The sequence below is a fragment of the Saccostrea echinata genome, unplaced genomic scaffold, assembly GCF_033153115.1.
Source record: "Saccostrea echinata isolate AGI-Se365-2 ecotype Australia unplaced genomic scaffold, CSIRO_AGI_Sech_v1 ptg000009l, whole genome shotgun sequence".
In the NCBI taxonomy this organism is placed as follows: domain Eukaryota; kingdom Metazoa; phylum Mollusca; class Bivalvia; order Ostreida; family Ostreidae; genus Saccostrea; species Saccostrea echinata.
This window is the reverse complement of record NW_026889758.1, coordinates 29043513-29069585: the sequence shown is the minus strand read 5'-3', so window position 1 is coordinate 29069585 and position 26073 is coordinate 29043513. Positions and strand designations below refer to the sequence as shown.

Here is a 26073-nt window from a genome sequence, read left to right as displayed (position 1 = left end):
TTTTACTTCGGAGTTAAAAATATTTTAAGTAGTTAGGTGCAATTTTTATGAAAAAACCTACATAAGTTTTCTAAATCTAAGTCCAAGTTAATCTGCATTTATCTTACTCTTGGACAAATGCTTTACCAAAGTTTTCTCAATAGGAACAGCAAAGTTTATTTTGCCCATTTTTCTCAATCTAGGGTAAGGCGTAAAAGTGCTAGTAAAATAACATTTTCTGTATAATATGCAAATCTAAATACAAAAAAGTAATCGAGAGAGAGAGAGAGAGAGAGAGAGAAGGAGAGAGAGAGAGAGAGAGAGAGAGTTGATGACACAAGTCTCGTTTAAAGTCAGCATTTCGCAAATTCCATGTTTGATACAATGACCTTGTTTGCAAAATCGTTAAGTCGAATGTTTACTGACTTTTTTCTTATGAATTGTTAGGCCATTTTTTTTTATTTTCCTGATCATGACAAAAAGTACACGGCAGGTTTTACCGGTGAACAGGGTCTATGATTATTCCTCCATTGCACCTTATCCCACCGCTGTTTTTACTTTTCAGAGGTCTTGAGTATGATTTCTGTCTTTTTTTCACATGCCATTGATGATACTTTAATTGATCTCTAGATATTTGAAGTTTATCGCCGTATCTAAATCAACAGAACACTGTTTTCAAGACTCAATTTGTTTTATAAACAGAAACCTAAACTGATTTGGTTTGAACAAAATTAGGCTACTGTGCTCTTCCAGAAATTGTCAGCGCACTGAGAATTTTTCCAATTACATAGTATTTGGTGCAATGAATTATGAATTTACTGGCAGAGTGCTTTTCGAGTCAGCTGAAATAGCATTTTTAAACCCCGAAACAAGCAAAAATGACATTTTACACAGGCTTTACCCTAATCACTCAAAGAGGTCACAAAATCTTTACCCTAGTCGTAAATTTGCGTTACCCTAATCTTGCTCAAATTTTCTACCCGTAATTTGGCTTTAATCAGCACAGATCATGCAAAATTTTTGCAATAGCTATGTACTTCTGTTTAAAATAATTTAAATAAAACCATCCATTTCATAATGTAAACCTGTATAATGCGTAAACTAAGTGAAAAATAGTCGAAGTGTATTTGCCTATCGCCATCTTGGACTAGGGTAACGCACTTTACCCTAGTCCGTTTCTACACAGCGTATATATTAATATGATAAATTGACCAAGTGGTGCAGAATTTCAAAAATCTGTTTAAAAAACCCTTGCTTATTACAACTCAATATAATCTGTTTGCCTCCTAGATGCCCAGGAACAAAAAGAAGTATTGCATTTTCACTACAGATTCAACATAGCCTCACACTACCACTCGAGACCCTGACCCAGAGATCAAGAAATTCACAATTTTGGAAGAGACCCCCTTGATCATCATAATCATACACTAAGTATGCTTGCTTTAAATAACCATTGACAGAATAGATTTTTAAAGAAATAAAGCATTTTTACTTTTTATTCAAACGAGCCCTGTCCTAAAAACAAAAGCCCTTACCCAGAGGTTATGAATTTCATTTTTTTAAAGACATTCTTGCTTATCATAACAATGAATTAGTTTGTCCTGCTAAATACTCAGGGACAGAGAAGAACATTTTCAAAGAAATAATGTATTTGTACTATATATTCACGTGAACCCCTGACCCTGGGGCCACGAATTAAACAATTTTTGAAGAGGTAATCTTAATCATCACAACCCTGCAATTAGTTTAACTGTTGAATATTAAGACGCAGAGAAAATAAAATAATTTTCAAAGAATTAATGCATTTTTACTTTATAATCAATAGAACTCTCTGTCCTAACACCAGAACCCCTCAACCATGAGCCATGAAATTAACAATTTTGGAAGAGGCACACTTGCTCATCATAACTATGCACTGTGTTTGTTTGCTTAAAATTCAGGAGCAGAGAAGAAGATTTTCAAAGAAATCATACACTTTTACTATAGATAATCAAAAGACCCCCCCCCCTCCCCTTCCCACAGAACTCCTGAACCTGTGGTCACAAATTTCATAATTTTGGCAGAGGCACTCTTGATCATCATAACCATGTACTTAGTTTTTCTGCTAAATATCCAGGATCAGAGGAGATTTTCAAAGAATTAATGCATTTCACTATATAATCAATAGAGCCCCACCTTACCATCAAAACTCTTGACCCAGGGGTCATGAAATTTACAATTTTGGAAGAGGCACCCTTGCTCATCATAACTATTTGGTTTGTTTGCTTAATACACAGGAGCAGAAAAGAAGATTTTCCAAGAAATAATGCATTTTACTAATGTAATAAATAGAGCCCCCTCCCTCAGAATCCCTCACTTTGGGGCCACAATTAAATCTAACAATTTAAGAAGAGGCACGCTTGGTCACCATAATCATGCACATAGTTTATCTGCTTTTTATTCTGATGAATATATACATTTAATGCATAAACATAAATAATCATGACATCTATAGACCATCATTCACTATATACATGTACTATACATGTATTGGAAGATTAAATGTTCAAAGTTTTTTTTTAATGCTTTAATTTTGAAAAAGTTTTCATACACGTACACACCCACACACACACACACCACACACTCACTGTGCACCTCCCCCCCCCCCCCCCCCGCAAAAAAAAACAACTGTTCAATATTACAGCTATAGTAATACTTATTATAATTTTTTATATTAACAAATCAAATCAAGCATTGCCCATGCATTTACTATACATTTCAGTTTTACAGTTTTACAAAAAAAAAATAGTTTATCTGCTTTATATACAGAGGGAAAAAAGAAAATTTGTTAAGAATTTTTCTGCTATATGATCATTAGAGCTCCACCTTAACTCCAGAACTCCTGACCCCTGGGGCCATGAATTTCACAATTTTAGTAGAGGGCTCAATGCTTATTACAATCTTGCCAACAGTCTGACTGCTTGATGTTTAGGAGTTAAAATTTTTTTTAAAAGATAGCACTAATCTTGATGGTTTTAGCCCCACCCAAAAGCCCCAGAAGGACAGGGGCCATGAAATTCACAATTTTTGTGTTCCTTCACAAATTGAAGCTATGCGCTAAAATTGGTTCAGTGGTTCAATCATTGGTTCATGAAGCTGAAATTGTTCAAAAGTTTTCGACCGACGAACGACGCGTGACGAAAACAGATAGCAAAAACATATAGCAATAGGTTACCCGAGTGACTCAGGTGACCTAAAAGTAATAACCATCTTCGACTAGACACTATACATGTAAAAGAGGCTATTAAGCAAATCACGTGTTATTGTTTCCACGTGATTCCTGCGAATCCAACTATGCTGATTCATCAATGGTTAATGACACTTTTCTTGTTTGTTGCAAATCTAGAATCTGAAAGTACCCATAACTAACAAACAGAACAATTCAAAGGTTTATTGGTTCGATGTATGTCCTGATTGATCTGGATTTACCATTTGTAAGATGCCGCAAGAGTTCATTGAGAATCCTTAATTAAACAATATTAATTGAGCACACATCCCTATTTCAGTACCGCTGACGTTCTGTAGTCATCGATTTATTGTTTAAATCAAACACATGGTGGATCAAACGTAGAATTGGCTTCCATCAATACCAGCGGTGTTGCACATACAAACGATGTGATCCTCTTGTGTCACATTATAGTTATTTCAACCCTTTCTCAAAATATTTGTGGAATCGTCAAAAGTATTGCTTCAAATGCCACAAACCATCATAAAGCCTGGTTCCTGCCTTGTAGAACGATACTGTAATGAACTTGTAATAGAAAAAATATTAAAAGAAATCGAGACATCAGTAAATATTCGCAAATTAGAGCAGTTATAATTGTTCCTTGTTAGTTGCTAGGGCGTACGACCTACATACACTAGTAAAAGGGTATACAGTGCAGGTATTTTATAATGGCCCATCGTCAAGGATGCTGTTTGAATGGGTTAAGCTAGTGACAGATTTGATGTGATAGCATTGATTCTGTAGTTTCATTCTTCTTAGCTCTAAACAAAGTCCAAATCAAACCAACTAGAAAACTTGGTATCAAATTGAAGACGGAGAACATTCGGTTTTTTGTCTCTCCACCATGCAAATTAAAAAAGAAATTAATCAACTAATAAGTTGAAATAAGTATAGATGATAGATAAATAAATTAATAAATGAAGAACAACAAGGAATAGGAGAAGTTCTATAAAGCGTACTAAAGTGATATAAACATATCAATAAACTACATATATTTATATGTAAATTTTGGTATTAGTAAACTATCAAGTCTTTTTCTTCCAAGGTAACAACAACGACTGTGATACTTGAATTATGACCTTCAATTAAGGTTAAATTTTACCGAACGACAGTAAATACAAAATTCACATGACATATACTGCGACTGGGCAAATTCAAAATTTACATGACATAAATATTATATACGGATCTTTGAAAGCCAAGTATCCGATTCGAATCCCATCATCTTCCCCTTGGCAGAGACGAGGAGATTCGAATCGGATGCTTGGCTAACGATGGTGATATACGGCTATATGACCTAGACTCTTTACCTTCGTCCCCGTTGCATACCCAGTGACCTTGAATCAATGTAATAATACTATAATTCCTAAGCAAGTCAACTACAGATTGACTAAAGCAAGGAGTCATTTTCATTTGCAGCATCAGATATTTTTAAGGAATTTGCTGCAATAATCTTGACCTTAAAGGTCTAACGACACGTCCCTCGAATAACTGTTTTTTCAGATCTTTGTAAAATATCAAAAATATTATACTTTTTTGCTGTTTTTGAGGTCAATGCGATGATTTAGGTACCTGAGGAGTAAAATATTGACTGAGTCCGAAGGGCGAGGTGAATATTGTACTTCGAGGGTAGAAAAATCATCGTATTGACCGAAAAAAACAACAATAATTGTTTTATTAATTGATTTAATGGTTAAATGATGCAAACTCTTTCAGAGATCCATGATATCTTTCTTGATTGTTTGCATTTGTTGAAGTCCAAGCCAAACAGTGAGAAAGCAGGGTTGAAATAAACATAATCAGTTGTATTAATTTGGAATTTTTGGGAATTTCATGCAATTGTCAGACACGTAGCATCCATTAAAAAAAAGTGAGAGGGGCAGGCAGGGAAAAAAAGACAAGTTACTTGAAAAAGTCTTTTGCAAGCCAAAAAAGGGGGAAATTCTTGATCCAAACTCGAAAATCTTATTTCCTTCGTGTGTGTGTGTGTGTGTGTGAGTGTGGGTGTGTGTGGAGGGGGGGGGGGCTATAGGATCCATGAACATTGGAGGGATTTGAATATAGATCGGGGGCTACCCCACAATGAACATTTTCAATTTTCATACTTAATTAATAGTACAAATTCACTTTTAATAAAAGGGTGGGGGTGGGGACACACACACACACATATTCACACATACCACGTGCCCGAATGTTGCGTTCACCTGAGTGAAATAACTTTTCATTCATGAATAGTTTATCAGTATGGAAGTTCTATTTTTAGTTCAAAGTAGAAAAAATAATCCTTATGTTCACCTAGAAGGTCACGTGCTGGTGATCAAGCCAAAAATCGTGACATCAGCAATTAAAATAATTTCCAGTAGGGTTGTATAAGAAATTTCATCCTTTGGAATCTTGCACAAATGCACTGCCTGGTAATGTACCCCAATTTTGGTGAGGAGCTAGTAGCAATATACTTAAATCAAAAATTCTTGGTTAAAATTATATAATTATACATGTATTTGAAGAATGTGTCGTCTGACCTTAAAAAGACATTTTTTAAAATAAAGGACAAGCTTTACATGTTTTTTTAAATGCTCAATTTCAATTGCTATATAAATATTATTCTTCATATTCGACGTAAACAAATTAATTTTGTTTGTGGACAGCTAAGTGTATGTCAACAGATTTCAATTAGGACTGGGCTCTATTTTCACTTTGTTGCCTTGATGCTATCGTGTGCTTGAAACAATATTGACCACAATGTGTACTTTTCACCCGAAATCAACCCGCATTAACTCTACAACGAATCACACAAAAACAAAAGATCAATTAGCAGCGCGTTTTGGGGTTTTCCTGAGCATAAAATCAAAGGTCACACAATAATTGGATAGGTTTTGTATTACCCGTAAGAGTGAATTAACAGAAAACCCTAAACAAAAGCTGATGACCATTTCAAAACAATCGATAAAATTAAAATCGCCTAGGGATGGTTGCAGGTTTAATTGATCGCGCAATACAGGTGCAATGATTTTACTTCATCAAGCAATTCCAGGCGCATGCGTCACATTTCATAGGTAACTGCACACTAAAGATGGAGATGTGAAGAAATGATCACTATTTTCAAACCGGAAAAAAATGTTACAGCATGAAAAAGAGACAGTTGACTTTGGACAAATCTACTTCATATTACTTATAAAAAGATATTCACAATGATTGTAAAAGGGACTAACATTTTACAGATAGCGAAGTATTCTCTGATGCAGTTTCTGTTATCAAACGGTAAGCTTTTTTTTGGTTACTGTTATTATTGTTAATGTTCATTCTATATTCTGTGTTTTCTTCTAATATATAGGGGGAAAAACTGAAAACTTCTTTCATTGGAGTTCAGATATATTACAATTCAGAGAGAAAGGTTGCTCGCTGTAACATTTGGCATGTTTCGAATTTCTGGTGAATTTGGTATAATAATTTTATTTTCATGAAAAAAATAATTACCTCAGAATAATTTTATTTGAATTATAAAATAACTCTTAAACGCAGTATATAGGATACACATAAATTTTTATTGCTTTGAAAATGTGGTGTAAAAAATGTTTCGAACTGTGTTGAGCGCGACGCTTGTAACGCCAATAATGCCGCATTTAGACCCAAATTACATATCATCTAGAAAATCACTCATTTATATTTCGAAATAGAAGTTATTATACTTATTTGTTCATGTGACTATCTAATGGTCTTTAAAAAATTCTACCTACCTACCCTCTATTAGAAAACATAATTATTCAATATTCATAAAATTATATTGTTTGAATACTTATTCACCACAAAGCTGTTATCTGCTACTTTGTTTTTCTCCCATTGTTCGTATGAAATAGAGTTGAAAAGTGCTTCCGCTAAGGGTTTTTATTTTCCTTTCCATTAATATTGAACATTTCGTAATTGATAGAGTTGAAAATAATGGAATTGTGAAGAATGATTTTTTTTTATCTATTCTGTTTTAAAGAGATCACTTGTTTTTAGTCAGAAGAAGGATTTTAACCCTTACATGTAAAGGCCAAAGAATGACATTCATTTTACTAATATATGGGATTACATACCGTTTTGCTTTCTAGGCTAAAATAACATTTTGGGGGTTCAAACACATTTGCGGGAAAGATGAATAAGGAATATTAGATAATCGAAAAATTTGTTTTGAGCATTGTAATACGGTAAGAATTAAATGGCACTAATTACACGTTTTTACTTCAGAGTATATTCCGCTCATTACTTGGTGAAATTATCTTATCTAATCTAGCACAACTTTTGCCAGCATTACCAGACGATATTAGCTTTTCTATTCCACCAGTTACTAGTATTAGCTATTTCCTGTCATATCACGTAGAGCAAGGGTGTTTTTATATGGGGCAGGTGCACAGAAGTAAAAAAAAATTGATGTGAAAAATTGTAGTCAAGTCCCTTCCCGGGGGTGATTTTTTTTTGACTGATAATGAATATAAAGATACAAGTAAGAACCGGAAACCCGGAACTGTGTGGAATTGGTAAATGAAGGGTGTGTATCTCTTAGTCCCTTTCACTGTTCATGATTCACCAAATTTGAGGGAATTACAAAGAAACAGACTTTATAATTGATTTATAATAAAATAAGCAAGAATCCCGAGGGGTCATTTAAGGATATCCGCTCCTCAGCCAGGAACGATAACTCTTAACTTCATTATTTATGGTATTAACTATATAAAGACCATATTTTGTACCTAATAAATGAATGGTTCGATATATTTAATCATGGTAGCCTTTTGAAGGTGTTATTAAATAAAAATACTCCACCAAAAGAATTTACAAATTTCTGATTTTTGTCCAATTAATTGAGTACATTTACATTGAAGTCTATGGGCAGCGCACTTTTATTAAGATATTTTAAAAAATAATTTAAACTTCATACAAATCTCTTGGTGAAAATATGCATAAGCTCTCTCTCTCTCTCTCTCTCTCTCTCTTTATTAAAATATGAAATAAATGAATTATCTACCGCAGATATTTTGACAAAATTAAAATTTTCTTCTTTTCATCAAGGACAGATAACTCTTCAAAAACTTTTAAGATGCAAAATGGACGGCTTCTAATATGTTATCAGTCATAAGAGTTTGGTTCATTTTACTTTCACCATTTTCTAGCAATACACATTTAAAACTAGTTTAAAATAATTCAAAATTGTTCAATATTCCTTCATTATACATTAGATATTTTAATTTAAAAAGTCTCAAAATATGAAGCTTGAAATTGAAATCTTTTCATGCAACAATTTTCATTTCATGCATCTCAATATGATTGAAGATTCATTGAAGTCTTAGAAATGGCCGTGTAAAAAGTTAACATTTGTACCCCATAAAATTGTAAATACATTTTTAGAATAATCGAATTTCCTTTTATCCACCAATGCTTATAGCATGAAATGAAAAGAGAAGTGTTCTGTTATGTCTTGCAATGATAGCAGAATCTTTTTACACTTGATATAATAAAATACTCAGTAATTGAAGTAATTTATAGAAGAACTAAAATACCAAATAAGTATTAAAACCATGCAATTTTCTCCAAATGCTTGGATACAAAATAGTTTTCTATCCTAAAATATGTTTGTTGATCAATTTTTAATTAGGTAATGTATAGCTGGTGCTTTTATTCGGGTTTCCTGAAAATATATTTAAAGATTTGATAATATGATTAACTATCAAGATGAAGTTTGGAGAAATACCATGGGTAACACATTCAGTGACTTTTTGTGAGCATTTTCAATTACTTAACTACTGATTTTCGGAACATGAGGATCGGACTACCTCAACAACTAAGTCACTCAGTATAGAGGAGTTTTATTTTCTAAATAGTTCACACGCAGTCCATGCAAACAACTATAAACAGAGCAAATGTTCAATGAGGGTTTTTTTCTTTGAGAAAAGTGTATTGCCGACGATAGATAGAATAATAATAAACCCGTTAGTTCTCAATAAAGGTGATCTTTTGAGGGGATAGGAATCAGTTTTGCGTGAATGCTCTCAGGTTGTACAAAAAAAAAATGCTTGTTTAACAAATGAAGTAAACAAAGATGCCAATAGCATGACCATCCACAAGGTGTTCTGGTATCCTAAGCATGTTAAGTGCTACTGCACACTCACCCACAGAGTTTTACGATTTCCTCAAGTTACAGGTATATGAACGAAAAAAAGTCATACCCTATATATAAAAAAATAAAAAAAAATCATATCTCATATATATGTACCAATAAAGAACCTTTTTAATCAAGACTGAGAGAATTTCATTTTCTGAGTACATTTAATTATTCAAGGGTTTCCTTGATAATTGGTCTGTACTTGATTTTCGTTTATTGTGCTCGAGTAGAGTACATTTGTCATTCCAACCTCGTCAATATTTAAATTTTCGATTACGTGTAATCATCAATAAAAAAAAGGCGACAATTTTTTATTTTGCCAATCAAGTAGGATGTTTGGGATGAAAGTCATCAATTTGTTATGTTACTAATCAAGGATATATAGCACCAGTCCATTCATCCATCAACACACAGACGTATTCTATTGTAAAATATGTTTGACGATAGCCATTTGATTACACACTTGCTTAAATTCATTAAAATGGCTTTTTAGGCATGAAAAAGTAAATTTATTGTCAAGGTTTCTTCAATTCACGCACTCTACAGACTATCAACCCGGAAGACAAGTCAATGTCCTCGAATAAAAATATATAGTCCTTGTTTTAGAGGGAAAAACTCTAACATACTTGGAATGAACCGATTCTCTCTGTTTCAGTTTATATTATTACACTGTAAAAAATGACAATAGGTTAATATTTTGCAATCTGTAAAATATTGATCCGTGTGTATGGGCCTTTTTTCTTTTCTTTTTTTTTTGTATAAAAATAAGAAATAAAATGCAGTTTTAAACAAGAAAGTAATTTGTTCAGTTTAGAGCTTTTAAGTGTTCTCGAAAATTTTATTCATTGCTGATTTTCTCCAATGTTTACAGCATGACAGAAATATGTTTGTTGACATGAGAAGGATAGGCTAAGGGTATGTTAAATACTTCGGACTTTGTATCCTAAAGATATTTCTAATTTTTCTTTATCAATTTCTGAAAAAAAGTTGTATGTGAACAACTCCTTCATAATTAGACATACTGTATGTTCATGTACTTTAATAATAATAATATTAATATTTTCGTACATAAAAACGCCGCAAACATCAGCTTGAGAATTATACACCAATAATCACCGCGCCGTTAAATATAGCGGAGTTAATGAAGAATTTTCGAAATGTGGTCTTAATGGAAACTTAATACACTGGAGTTGTCAACTCTCAAATTGCTGGAGAATACAATTAGTGATGTATCAGACACAATCAATGTCGGTGAATAATTAAGTAACACGTTTGTTGTCATCTTATGTGCGCTAGAAGACCCGTAGTCACGAAAAAAGGACACTTGATATACATTTTCTGATATTATATCAATGTATTTATCATAATGATCTGACATTTTTGGTGAGATTTTTATCTGTTAGACAAGCGCTGATTGTTTAAGGTTGTAATGCATTCTGAGATAGCGACTTATTCTTCGCTTGCAACATATGAGAGTTATTTGTCCTTCCTATTACATTTCGCATTTTTAGTTGAAAAAAAAAACAAAAACAAAAATAATATGATATTATGAGGTTTGCAATTGGAAATCAAAACATACCCAAACAATCGTCAAATAACAATTGATTAGAAAATAAATGACAAAAATTGGACGGATGAGTCATGTATTGAAACACTGCAATTAGGTAATGTTCAAGACAGCCAGTGGAATTGCTTGTCGGTGCCAATACTTTCTGCTCTGTTAGTCGCTCAATGGATCCCAGAACAAGGGAGTTTTCTTGCGCAATCAACATTTCCGGCGGTCCCACAGTCTGCCTGATCTCAGTGTTGTAATGAGAGACTTAAAATGGTATTGATTTTGCTTATAAAAAGCTTCAATTGTGCATTGGACATTTTACATTACAGCCAACAAACCCAATAATCCATAGGAAAGGATTTGCACACAATACACATGGCTTAATTTGTCGACTTTTTTGATACAACACTGATTCTTTTTCGGTTCTCAAAGTTGGGTCATTAGGAATCTTGGACTCTGATTTCCGTCGACCAAAATAGGATCAACTCCGGAAAGTGACATTTAGCAACCAAACGTTACCATTAACTAAACGTGAAAAGGAGCGTTATCTTCCCCCATCTCATCCAAAACATCCTCAGTAGAAAAAGGGCCTTTATAGAAACGACCCGAGCAATGACAGAAAAAAGATGAATGTTCATAACACACACACACTTCACAATGTCCAATTAAGGCATTGCAAATTCATTAACCAAAGTTTAAGAGGAAGAAATATGTTATCTTTCCCAAAAGCAAGTTTTAATTGTAAAAGCATTATTTAGTAAATGTCCTAGATGTGTGTTATTTCCCATATAAAGAAAGAACATTTATAAAAGATGTTCTGGCTTCACATGTAATCTAAAATGCTATCCAAAATGGCTTCATCATTACACGTGAAAGTTTTTTTTTCTTATTTGTCCACCAGGATATGTTGTCTTTATTGATTTGTGGTTTAAAAACTTTTAAGTGCCAGAACTGTATGAAATACATATGCAGTTAACCAAGAAGTGAATCTGGGTTACATTTTTTCTATCAAGAAAATATACAAGATTCGGATATGCGTGGTACTCTAATATCCTGTATATAAAACGGTCTTAACACCCTTTAAATCAGTGCATTAATGGCCAAGAATGTAAATAATATCTAACTAATGGTATTTCATAATTTTTAACCTTTATTTCTACACAGAACCAAACAGTACGCACGAGTTCCAATGCTAAGATGCACTGCAGAAGTTTAAAAATCGATGCAATATTGCCATCGGGACATGCTTTCAACTCATGGAAATAAGGACTCTGGTTTCAATAAATCTATATCATATATCGATATTATTAACCCACTTACTGCACATAGAATCAGAGATTGTGGGGTTACTGAGGATTCCGAACTTCCTTAACCACGGTGTCAAACAAGAACCCATTCCATATCAGTCCGATTTAAATCAGATTTTTGTTCCTCGATATTTTCTCATTGTCGCTCCCTAAGGATTCTTGACAATATAAAAAAGAGCGATTGAGAATAAGGTTTTAATCAGATTTCCTCATGTAGTGACAAATAAAAAAAGGGCGGATAGAGGATCTGACTTCAGATTTTGTAATCGTATATCTTAAGTTACGTCTGGCTAGGTATTGAAACAGAAAATGGTGTGAACTGATTTCTATAGAATTGAATACCTGTAAGTTCCCCATCCCTCCCTCCCTCCCAATTATTATTGGCTGGTGTAACTGTTTCAATAAATGGAATAAAAACCACTATATTTTTTTACATTTCAAAATTTCCTTTCAACAACAACAAAAACACTGTTCCTGCCAAAACTTAAATATCGCGCTCTAAGCGGAATAACTCCATTTGAGTTAAATACGAAAAATGTATATCTAGAATCTCCACCGTTCCTGGTGAATAAACATTTATTAATAATTTTGTCTCTCTCATCCGTCATTTGTGATGTCGCTTTATATATATTGAACAATTATTGAACAATAACATTCATGCCCATTCATTTCTGTTCGTGCAGTTTAAAATCTAGCATTGAACAGACATAGTATCTACGTGGATATTCTCTTAAATGTGGAATTTTCAAAGTCATGTTGGAAACATAGATGTGTATATTACATTAAAGTTTGAATTTTATCAATTTTAACTTATCTATACAATCTTTTATGTAAGTTTAACAAACGATAACTGTTTTAAAGTTTAAATTGATATTTAAACTTTTAAATTAACATGTAAATTAAAATGTTCAATATAAATCCAAATCTGTTTTAGCGTACTGGTCTGTAAAGTATAAATTTTAGGGATGTCAACGGGTACCCGGTTAACCGGGTACTCGATCGAACGTCCGAGTATCGAATACTAAAAATGGTACTCGATTACTCGTATGTGTATCGGACATGCATAGAAATACCGCTACCCACTTCGAAAGTGAAGAAATATTTAGAAATAACTAAATATTTTTAAAAAATGTTGAAAGTCAGTTTGCGTAGTAAGTTTAGTGTATACGGGAGAAACAACACGTGAAATTGTTTCCCCGTAAACACTAAACTTACTATATGTGTATAATATTAGACTATAATATTAGACTAAACTTACTATAATATTAAACTAGCGATCCCAATAACGTTCGTTCCTTCTCTTTCGCTAGTCTAATCATCACAAACCTGCGTAACAAATTGTCCTCCTTTTGATGAAATAGATTCTAAACAAGAACTGTAAAACCATTTGTAATTTTTGATGTAATAATTATGTCTTTTGTGATATTTAGTACCAAAAATTATTCACGTTGGAATCAGTGTTTATATACATTAATAAACGTGATAAAACAGCTTTGGGGTTTAACGGAGCTCAAGAAAATTAATACACTTGTATTTACATTTTTACCGAGTACCCAGGTACTCGATCGGAAAAACGTCCGAGTAACCGATTATCAAAAATTGACCGATTTGACATCCCTAATAAATTTACATAGCTGCAGCAAGAATTGGGGGAGGGGGACTCCCTCTAGCTAGATCGGTCACTGAAATATCATGTATTGACATACATGAACGTAATTTTAATTTATCAGCTTTATGAAATGAAGGTATATTTTGAAATTGGTCGCAAAGTATGAAGACAAAATATGCCTCAATTGCCTTTCAATTAATCCACCAAACATTTTCTGTAGATATATTTATTATCATTATTTCCTCTTTCCAGATGTGTTTGCGTCGAACTCTACAGATGTCGTAAGTAGCTACTGTTTTTTTATTCACCAGAGTGAGGTTTTCTGATCAAAATATGTCGGCCTGCCGTCTTTCAATCTATATGTTAACTTTTCACATTTTATATCTTAACTTTTTACCTTTAGTATAGTTCTCGAAAATTGCCATTTTCGGACAAGCTTGGCAAAAATCATCATCATTTCAATGGTACTTTTTTTTAAAGATGAAATGACGTATTCATTGTAAAGGGGGGGGGGGGGGGGTCGCCCGCGTGGTGCAGTGGTAAGAGCGTCTGCTCTAGAGTTGCGGATAAAGGAGTTGATCCTTACGTCGCGGGTTCGAATCCCACTGTGGGACGTGGAGACCGGTCCTTCGGATGAGAACGTATAAACCGAGGCCCCGTGTCGCAGTAGGTGCTGGCACGAAAAAGATCCCTCACTGCTCAATGGCCGTAAGTGCCGAGTATAGGTCAAAATTTGTAGCCCTCCACCGGCAAGTGGTGGCGTCTCCATATAAGTGAAAAATTCTCGAGAGGGACGTTAAACAATAATCAATCAATCAATCATTGTAAGGGGAGATCATTATTTAATGTCTGGTAAAGATGTGGCAGGTTAAAATCTTCTCAAGAACTATTGAGCCAGAATGCTGCCTAATGCTAGGCTGGAGCCATAAAAGATTTTTTTTAACATATGAATATATAGAGACAAAAAAATTCAAAAGGGCATCAAATTATTATGTAGGAATCTTAATCCCCCACCCCACCCACCCCTTCAGCTAAGGTAGAACAACAACAGCAGGGAGTTCACTGTTTTGCATAGCAATATATATGCAAACACCACAAAGAACATATCCTTGGGGGCGCATGGTACATGGGAATTATAGATTATAGACCTCTAACAAAATAATAGTCTATATATAAATTACAAAACTGAATTGATATCAATCAACATATTGTACATATTTTTATTGGGGGATTGCAATTTTTGTTCGTAATTGTAGTTTCAATCATATCAAACTTTTTTTTTAGTCTACTAATACTTTCCTATCGGAGGACATGCTTACCGGACTGCTGGCAGGATTCGGATTTTTTGTTGGACTTATCGCACTGATTTGCATATGTTGGTGTTGCTGTTGTGGTAACGGCTGCAGTAAATCAGAGACAGTCAAACGAAGGGTGGGACCGTCTCCGCCCCCTTGGAGGTCACGACCTAACACCCGAGCTACCACGGCGAATACGGTTTCTACGAGGATTACCACAGCGCCACCCAGCAGAGTAGCCTAGCATTCTGTCATATATTATGATCTGAAGTGTGATATTTCTGTAAATATGGACAAAAATAATCAAACCAACATACAGTATTACAAAAATTATGGATGGAAATAAAAGAAGTTAATTTCAATTATGATTTTAACTGATTGGCATCGGATTCTCCTAAAGAAAACTGCATTTTGATTCATTGGTTGCCTTTTATATGCATATTGTTTTTGTTACTAGTGAATTCATATGTGTACAAAATCACTAATGTAAATGTGAAACTGATTAAAATAGTTCATTTTCACCTTACAGCGTCAATCTTGAAAAACGGTTTCCTTCAATTACGTGGAGAAACTCCCTGGAACATGCATTCATAAACAAAAGGATTGTCCAGTGTCTCCTCCTTTCTTTTCCATTTAGAGAAAAAATAAAATGCAATGTACATAGAAATGTGCCGTCTTCACGACCTGTATTAATCAAATATGAAAAAATTCAAAAACCTTATTAATGAATAGATTCTCTCAAGCAAAATTTGTCTATGGGTTGACGATTATTTCCCTCCATCGAGGTCAAGAATTTTTGAAAATACAACGGTTTTCAAAGTCCGGGGAGGAGAAAATTCTATTTCGTTCGGGGGGATCTTCCTATAACTTTTCGGATTCTTTCTGGACACTTCCCCCATACTGCAATAGAAAGAGGAGAGGGAGAGTGACCTTTGAACGTTTTCATAAATATACAGTAAAAGACTATTCTTGGGAGAAAAAAAACAAGGGGGGGGGGGGGCTGTCCATGACACTCCAATTACATTTTTTCTTACTCCAAGTAAAAATAAATCAGGATAAAATGTTTTCTACTCCACCTTCAAAGTCCACTCTGAAATTGTTAAATGGTTTCTATTCCACCTTCGAAGTCCACTCTCAAATTGTTAAATGTTTTCTATTCCACCTTCGAAGACCACTCTCAAATTGTTAAATGGCTTCTATTCCACCTTCGAAGTCCACTCTGAAATTGTTAAATGTTTTCTATTCCTTCGAAGTCCACTCTGAAATTGTTAAATGGTTTCTATACTGTTTTTACTTTTTTTTTCAAAATTTCTTCTCCGGTCCTTTTTTGGCCGCGAATGTTCTCGGAAACTACTCATCCGATTGACCTGAAACCTTTTTAGAAGTAACAGGCATGTTGTGTAGATGTGCGGAACGAAGGTCATCAATGAGTGAAATGACTGATATGCTAAATATAACCATAACTTTTCTATGCTTCAAAACACAAAACATAACAATATATTAGTTTTGTAGACAACATGACATGGTCAAATTAGCATGAGCTCAAGCGCATGCACATGCGCTTCGCTCTGATTGGCTGAAACAAAAATCTCAATATCTTCCTTGTTTTTTGACAAAATCCTTTGACATTTAAGATATAGGTATATATTATAAGGTTCTACACGGCGGGTGTGACCGGTTGGCAGGGGATGCTCACTCCTCCATGACACCTGATCCCAAATCTGATGTTTTGGAGGTCCGTGTTTGCTCTGCTCCAAAATTTGTATTGTTTAATGGACTTTTGAGCTTGAATGCTGTTCGTTATTTCCATGCATTTCATCTACAATATGTTATACACAGAAATTCTTGAAAACACGAGCCTGCACGTGTTCTGCAATTTGATTCGCTGAAACTTTAAATGGCTATAGCTTCTTTAGTTTTAAACAAAGCAAAATGAAATTTAGAAAATAGATAGGTTTAATGAGTTTCTACATTATGCTATTATCAAAATTTAATATTTTTTTTCGAAATTATGTGCTTGCACCTATACCTAAGTCTGATTTGCTTATGCTCACTGTGCTATATTTGCATTGTTATTTCTTCAAAATACTTTTGGAAATAAGTTGTTAAAGTCTATACTACAAAATGTTTTGCTTAAAGGCAGAGATTTTAAGCACCGCCTTCAAACATACCTGGTCTGTGTACCCCTGTCAATCAAGTGCATTAAGGTACATCACTGAGTGCTAGAACTTGATTGACATTTACTTATTAGTCCCTGTGTATCTTATTGAATCTTATTGTAAAATTATGTGTTTAGTAAGACTGATTTTTCACAAATGAACATCACTCGACAGTCTTATTTATAGTCTCTCTCAGTCAAACACATCTAAAGGACGTTATTTCTTTGGAATATCTCCTTGTTTTTTTCTCTTAGGACCTCTTCTGGTCAACAAATGTCTCCCTGTCTGTCTTCTTCTTCTTCCTTTACCTTTTTGACCATTCTTCTTCTTTTTAAAGGGTAACGTTCCTCCATTATTGAGGTCAAATATTCCTGTATTTTTGACGGCATTGAGTCCGTGGGTAAAAATAGCTTTTTTTGATACTTCTCTTTTTTCTAGCCACATTCGTCCCCATTTTAGCTCCGGTAATCAGGGCTTCATTACGGCCCCTTCTAAGTACAACTTTAAGAAATCTTCGACCTCTTTGCCGGTTTAAGCCCAACTGTTGGACACCTTCTTTTAAAGTCATAACTAGGGGTTAGTTAGGTACAGCCTCCCAAATGAGGTTTAAAAAATAACCTCCTCTTTGAGATTTCAAATACATGGCAATTTCCTATATTTGGGTGAAAGAAATATGGGATTAATTAGTCCAGTAGATGGTTATGGAATGACTTCAACCAACTCAGAAACTACTCAACCCAACCCGTTACGTCAAATTCGAATCTTAGTACCTCTTCCCTTAAGTCTGACTCGTAAATAAGTGTCCGGAGCCAGATAGCTGATGTTAATCTTCTGTCCGATTTTCTTCTCACAATACACGTATTTTCTTCTGTCCAATCATTTATGATAAGTCCAACCGTGTCCTGTCTGTCTCAATAATCCTGAATGATACTGCAAGGTTCCTAACTCGTGTCAAACTGACTTTCCTGCACTCAGGAACTTCTTTTATACCCTCTTACGGCTGAATATAGACAAGCGACCAGTACACCCATCAGTATTTTTTTCTGAAATGAAGTTTAACGATTGAATTTCCACTTAAAAAGGGCATGGGAGTCCCTAGAGGAGACATTGATATGAATCGCGATGGTATCGAAATGTTTTTTATTCAAAGGGACATATTCCGCACGAATGGGTTCCCATTTACATTGATTGTCTTTCTGTTCAAATTGACAAGGGACCCCTCTTAATAAATTCAAGACATTCGATCCTACGGTCTGGGGTTGAATCAGATCACAATACACGTACACGGATTTTGAATTTCGGTATAAATCCGCAGTCCGGAGCCAGATAGCTGATGTTAATCCATTTGGTAGTGTCTTCTCTCCAATTTTCCGGGACTAATTTACGACTGTGGAGTCCTTATTTATGAGCTAGACTTAAGGGAAAAGGTACAAAGATTCGAATTGACGAACATGAGTGTCGTAATTTACTCGATTAACTTCTCTAGACTTCTATTGACTTCTCTAGAATGAGATGTCTTTTGGCATACCTCTTAAATTTATATACCTTTGTCAGATATCTAATTTTAGTATCTAAGGAAAAACCAACAACATTTTTTTTAAATAAAATATTTTATTAGGACAATATATATACACATCTTCGGTAATGGAAATCACTTTTTTCTCACACAGACCGAGTCCTTCTTCCATTTTCCAAGTTTTATCTTTGATCTGGAAAAAAAAGGGATGGAAGGGGATATACTGCATGTAAAATGTATAAGTGTCTCGAAGAAGTCCTTTTATCTGCTTATAGGAGAAATCATGAAAAGAGCATTGTAAATTCGAGAACCAGGTACTTTCAACCACATCATAATGATCAGCCGGGATCACTCATTTGTATTTTTGACATCCATAATAATCATACATCGCCTCAACAGAGTATTGGTTCCTTCTCTTATCACAATCTTCAGGATAGAATTTCACTCTTTTTTCCAACCACACTTTTTTGTTTTTAGATTTGTTTTTGGGTGGGTTTCTTGAAATCCTGGATAGTTTCTTCTTTAGTTTTCATCAAAGGCCCCAGGCTATATTCGTTAATAGACCAATGATACTCCATCTTTACGTCGGACAATTTGAATTGACTTTTCTAGAATGAGATGGTTTTTGTCTACCTCTTTAAATACCTTTTCAAATCTATTTTTAACCGCTCTGGAAAACTCAAATGCTGAGGCAGCATTTTACTCACATGAAAAAAGTTCGAATAATACCATCGTCGGTAACCCACGGATGATTCACATCGATTCTCTCTATCATCACGAGGTAGCTTGTGGACTCAAAACCGTGGTTTGCGACGATGGAATAATACTAATTTTAGACATTTTTTGCTATAATTATATAGCATGAGATTCTATTCTTAAAACACCTGCAGAAAAAGTGTCGTGTGCAAGACCTTCGTTTTTTTTGCTGAGTCAGCTACCCATTGTGCCGTCATCACATCACAGCTGGGGAGAAAAAAATAAGACATGTGTGTTTATATTTTTTTTAATTCACAACAACAACAACAAAAACATCATATTAATAAACATTCAAAACTTTTGTGCTGTTCTGTTTTTTATAGGAAGAAAATCTTCTTATGTACAAATATCATGTTTCGCATGCACAGTCCATGGTCTCGTATCCTCCCTTTTTCACCTTATTCACATAATCTGATACAATCAATGGCTTCATCCATTACCCTTGGATCCAGGTGCTTTCTGGATCCTGTTTTCTGTGAGCCAAGACATATTTCACTTTCTCTTTGAACTCCTCATTGGGTTTTTTTTTCTTTGAGCATAACAATACCATGGTTTTTGTCAATTCCTTCGGGAACTTTAGTCTCTTATATACAGGTATACACTGTTGACTCCTGTTTCTCCTGGATTCTTATCCATGAAATCTTGGATACATTCCTCTTTGTTTTTCATCCATGCTCCCTTTTTAGTGGAACCTGAAGGTTCTTCAATATTCCAACGATACTCTGAGCTTAAAAAAAACCCATGTAGCTCTGTCTTCAGTGAGATCAGAAATGAGAATAAAAAATCTTTGCTTGCCATTTTTTACCCTGTTGTGTATCTATTTTTAGACTACCTGGAAAACCTCATTAACCCTGTGGATTAGTGGTCTTCTTGGGGGTAGGTGAATGATCGTAGGACTAGGCATTATGTAACTCATCGAAGAACTGACACACACCATCCAATATTCTCGATTGGGATTGTGTAAAGCTAACATGACAACACTGGTGATAATGAGAGATACACAGATGAATAATTGTACAAAATACATTATTTCTTCTCGAGGAACATTATCTCCACAAAATTTCCAGTGAGGAGTTATTTGATGAGATCCGTTTGGGGAATCCATGAATCGAAACTAGGAGGATATCCTTTCCACCGAACTTTGGATTCTTGAATGATTTTTTCCCCTAGGCGTCGCTTTTTATATCCCAAGATTCCCTCCATTTCGTACACGTCGTCTTTTTTTAATGATCTGTATTAATTCTTTTTCGTAAAAAGTGCTTTCTAATTCCTCTCCTGATCATCTTGCACTCTATAGTCCTACAAAAAACCACCAGGGACTCTTTTAGAAATGGTAAACAGTTCTGTGGTCCAGTTAGGTAAATATGAAATATGAAGATAACGAACAGTATTCAGTCTCGAAAGTCCAATGAAACGATATAAATTTAGAGCAGAGCAAACACGGACCTCAAAATTTAAAGGTGGGATCAGGTGCCATGGAGGAATGAGCATCCCCTGCCGACCGGTCACACCCGCTGTGTGTTCCCTGTCATGATCGGGAACCCCCCCCCCCCCGGAAAAACCCGTAGACAGTTCAGCGTATAAGTAATGGCCTAACAATTGGTATGAAAAAAACATCAGTCAGCATTTGACTTAATGATAGATGTATGTGCTGAAAAGGTCATTGTATCGACCGTAAAACTTGCGAAATGATGACTTCAAACGAGACTGTTGATATCCTTGTTTCATCAATTTGTTTGTCAATAGTTTGCCTCGATTTAAAAATTGTTCATACGTAGAGCCTGCTCTTGCGTATCGAATCAACTGAGAGACATAAACCCAATATGCAGGTGATAAGGGTATATTGCTACATAAGTAAGGGAAGTTGACGATTGAAAAGTTGAAGTCATCACGTTTATCATAAAGCCCTGTTGTTAGGCTACCATTAACGTCCTCTTCTGGCAAAATATCCAAATATGAAACAGATGTGTCAGAATCTGTGGTATCTTTTATTTCAAGCCCACTGGGACATATCGAGTTGACATATGAATGAAAGCAACCATTGCCAATTGACAATATTAATACGTCGTCAATACAACGAAATGTCGAGTTGAAGGCCACGTGCACAGCAAGTGTTTTCTTCTTCTCATGTAGAAGTTTTTGAATAAATTCCGCTTCATATGAATAATAACGGGGTGCAATTGGCACCCATAAGAATTCCAACAGATTGTTGGAAGACCTGATCTCCAAAAACTACATAGATATTGTCATTCAGAAACTCAAGCATCTTTTTAATATCAACTTCAGAGTACTTGTGTGTACAATCAGAATGCTTTTTGACAAAATAATTTTGCAAATGACCAGTGACAAGGTAAGTATATTAACGAGTTCCATTTTTATTTTAAAAAACGCTGTCTATGATGTCAAAAAGCCTGGATTTCAATTTATCGTGGGGAATGGTTGTATAAAGTGTTGAAAAGTCGTACGTTTTGATGTTATTGATTTAAGTAAAATTTTATGATTTCAAATTTTCTAAAAGTTCTTTGGAGTTTTTTAGTATCGACATCTGATTTACACCACTTATGGAATATACTGCTGCACAGTACTCCTGAAGTTTTTCCTTCATTACAGTAAATATTTTAGTGAGAAGTAAAGAAAGAGGCTTGGTAGACCATTTACCGGAACCCGCTATGTATCTTTGTTTGTAAGGATTTTTATGAAGTTTAGGAATCCAGTAAAGGTTTTTCAAAAGTGCGTTTGGCTTTACAGTTACTGATGAGTACCCGATCTCCTTCTTTAAATTGAGGTTTTTGAGGATGTTTGGATTCCTCATATCAAGTTTTCCAGATTTTCAGAAGGTAAAAAATTATAGAGCCGATGAATTTTAATCCGCAGATTTGCATGGATAAGATTTTAGTGCCGTTGTTGATGACCGTAGGGTTCATGCAAGCAGAATGGACCAGGTAATTTAAAATGAACTGTCCATCCTTTGAAATTGTGGGCAATGACGATGGCCAATGATGAAGCAGATTGCTTATTCCCTGTTGTGTTAGGTTGAAATAACCAGACCATGAAGTCTTTTAAGGTATCTGCCTCTTGAAACACGTGTTGACGGGGTCCCAGGTGTTGACAATGAGGACAGGGGTCTTCTATGGGTAAATGTCCGCAGAGCTATAGCTTCGTTCTTCTGGTCATTTGCTCTTAAATCTCCATCGTTTTTCCCATTCGGGTAAACTCTTCGGATTTTCCCGGTTTTTGATTATGTAACCGGGCGACTACAATGGCCCTAGGAAAAAAACTTATCCCAGGGATTATAGATCTAAATGATGGGGTCGTTTCGCCTTCTTGAAATTCTCCTTATTGATCATCAGGTGTTTAGTATTATTTCCACAACTTCCTTCTGGATATTTGACATAAAACATGTCGAATTCTATGGCACCGTCTCCCAGTTTAAAATCCCTTTTCGATTGTTGGACGGTTTCTATTTTATTTAAGATGATTTCCTCTTTCAAATGTTTACATTGTGTAAACTCGTACCAAATGTTGGAATCCAGAGAAAGGTGGCAAATGTTCAAGCGTACGTAATCGTTAGGATTACACTGCATTTCCTATGTCACAGTTTGTAGCATGTCTCTAAATAATCGCCGAACAAATCCTCTGTTTTCCTCCTTTGGAAATTCCTTTAAATTCACATTATAAACAAATTCTTTGACTTAAATTTGAATTTTCTGGATTGCCTGGTTGTATTTAGTCTGACTTTGTACATCTTCCCAAGTCAAGGTTTTCTGATCCACTCCGCTCCACATAAACCCTTAACCGAATAGACTGACTTTGACGGGGTTTACTATTGCGCCATCTAGTGAGATTACACATTTTGAACTCTATTGACCTCTGCAATTGACCAATCAAAGTTAGCAATTTAAATAGAAAATGCGGAACAATATTGAAAGTCGGTAATAAATTTAGCATAACTTTAACTTCAACGCTGAGACAATCCTTTAACTAGGTTATTTAATGGAAAAGACTTTTTCGTTGGGGCTAAAACCGACGTGTTTTACTGTTTACGATTTAGTTTCAGACTAGATAAAACAATGTTTTTTTTATTGGCTCATGCAATCTCTAATGAGGCCAATCAGAGAGCGCATTTCTAACCCCGTCAAAGTCAGTCTATACGGTCCAGGGTTCATGTGGAGTGGAGTGGATCAGAAACCCTTAGCTTGACTTGGGGAGATGGACTTTTTAATACAAGTACTGGGAAATGGTCTTTGGCTTATGGGGTCCATGGGGTGGTGATGAGGAAGGTGGTGGTATGGAATTTGATGAGCTTGGTTGTTCTTCGGGTACAGTCCGTAATTTCTGTAGTTGTCGATCTCTATTAGCTTTCTGTTTTCTCTCTAAGTACAGTGCATTTCTTTTCCTGAGATATATTTCTCTATCCCTGTTATTTTGAATAACTCTTTCTAACTCTTTTTCTTGTGTTCTCCATTTCATACGTTGCATATTATGTAAGTTTCTTTTCATCGCACTTTTAACATTCATGTTGACAGGAGATAAATTTGATCACAGAATGAGCTCAAAGTCGTCGGAAAGCTATATTTATACAGTGTATGACGTCACTTTATACACTGTATGACGTCACAATGCCTAGGTAAAGACGTAGAGATATCGTAAGGTTTTGCACACGACACTTTTTCTGAAGGTGTTTTAAGAATACGATCTCGTGCTCTATAATTATATCAACAGATGTCTAAAATTAGTATCATTCGAACATTTTCAAGTGAGTAAAAAAAATCTTGCTGACTCAGCATTTTTTTTCAGACTGGCTAAAAATAGATCCAGTTATGCTGACTCAGCATTTGGTTTTTCCTGATTTTTGCACACGATATTCTGGGTTTTTCCAGAATTTTGCACACGGTGTGTTTTTCAGTGTAACAGTGTTACACCCGGACCCAAAACACCCAGCCATCCAGGATTTGGGGGAAAGACTCCGGACTCAAAACATCCAGCCAGCAGGACACCAAAAGTGCACTCAGTTGATCCCCTATCCAAACAATCAGAATCCAGCATTTTGTACTCATTTGCATAAAAAGTGCACTCAGTTGACCCGCCAAAAGAGGCGCCTTATACTACTCAGCTGTACATTAAAAGTATATTTTAGCTTGGTTTCCCTCATTTTTTACCCAAGCCTACAAGCTGTTATCAAGACCAGGCCCTAACAACCATTACGGCAAGTGAGACAAATGCAACACTAAAAATTTATGAGGTTTTTTTTTAATCAAAAGTATTATTCTAATAACTAGTTATCTGTGTCATTTAAAAATATTCACTCCCCAGCCAGGAACAATAACTCTTGAATTTATTATTTAATTAAAAAATTTCAAAATGAAGGTTGAAATTGAAATATTTTCATGCAACAAATTTCATTTCATACATCTCGATATGATGTTCTTTGAATCTTAGAGACAGTCTTGCAAAAAGTTGGCATTTGAACCCCATTAAGTAAAAAATAAATAAATACTTTGAGAGAAATCGAATTTCCTTTAATCTAGCCTTAGATACAAATGTTTCTAAGCATGATATGAAATTAGAAGTGATCTGTGATGTTTTGCAATAATAGCACAAGCTTCTTACATTATGTATTATATAAGAATTGAAGTAAATAGAAGAACCAAAGTAACGTATAAGTATAAAGTGCATGCAATTTTCTACAAATACCTGGATACCTAAATTTTTTCTTTATTCTAAAATACATTTGTTGACCAATTTTTAATTAGAAAATGCATATTGTGTGCTTCCTAAAAATATATTTGAGATTTGATAAGTTTCCCTACATAATATGATTAACTATAGTGAAGAACTTTTAAGAAATACCATGGGTAAAAATACTTCACTTTGAGAATTCCTAGAGATTTTAGTGAGCATTTTCAATTACTCAACTCCTGATTTTCAGAACCTGAGGATCAGACTACCTTAAATTATGCTATATTTTTCAAAAATTGCCGTCTCGTCAGATGCTTGATCATTTCGTCGTTTGTACATGTAATACTAGTATGAAGTCATGTTGTAAACTGATTATTGCAGGCAAAGGATTTTGATTGTTTATATTTTTTATTAATAGTGAGTCAGTGGCACCTTATCTACTGGTAAGATAATTATTCTATCATTTCTTCACATTAAAAAGTCTTAAAATTCGAATTTTCTTGGCACTTCGCCTCTACATTCTTTGGTTTGTTGACTCTGTATGGTACGTTGCTGATGTTTAGTTGTCTTGTTATATAAAAAAAAAATAACAACTGAAAACTTAGAAATTATCTTCAGTTTTCTAAATCACAGGAGTTTCCGGGGGCTCCACTCCATCCCTGGGCCCATAACCAGGGCGCTGCCCTGACATGCTGGGGACTTAATTACATTGTCCGAAGACTCCTCGCCTCAGTAAAAATATGGGCCTAGTTACGGCCTTGGTTATGGTCCATGAAATATGTAGATAACGAACATTATTCACGCTCAAAAT

General features: G+C 34.8%; 1 protein-coding gene across 1 annotated transcript; it reads left to right on the top strand.

Moving 5' to 3' along the window:
• Positions 1-6315: 6315 nt before the first annotated feature.
• On the top strand, positions 6316-15649 carry LOC133183560 (uncharacterized). Its single transcript, XM_061318502.1, has 3 exons — positions 6316-6505; positions 14110-14138; positions 15142-15649. Exons 1-3 carry the CDS (start codon positions 6436-6438, stop codon positions 15394-15396), a joined length of 354 nt encoding a protein of 117 aa, XP_061174486.1. The 5' UTR covers positions 6316-6435; the 3' UTR covers positions 15397-15649.
• Positions 15650-26073: the final 10424 nt, after the last annotated feature.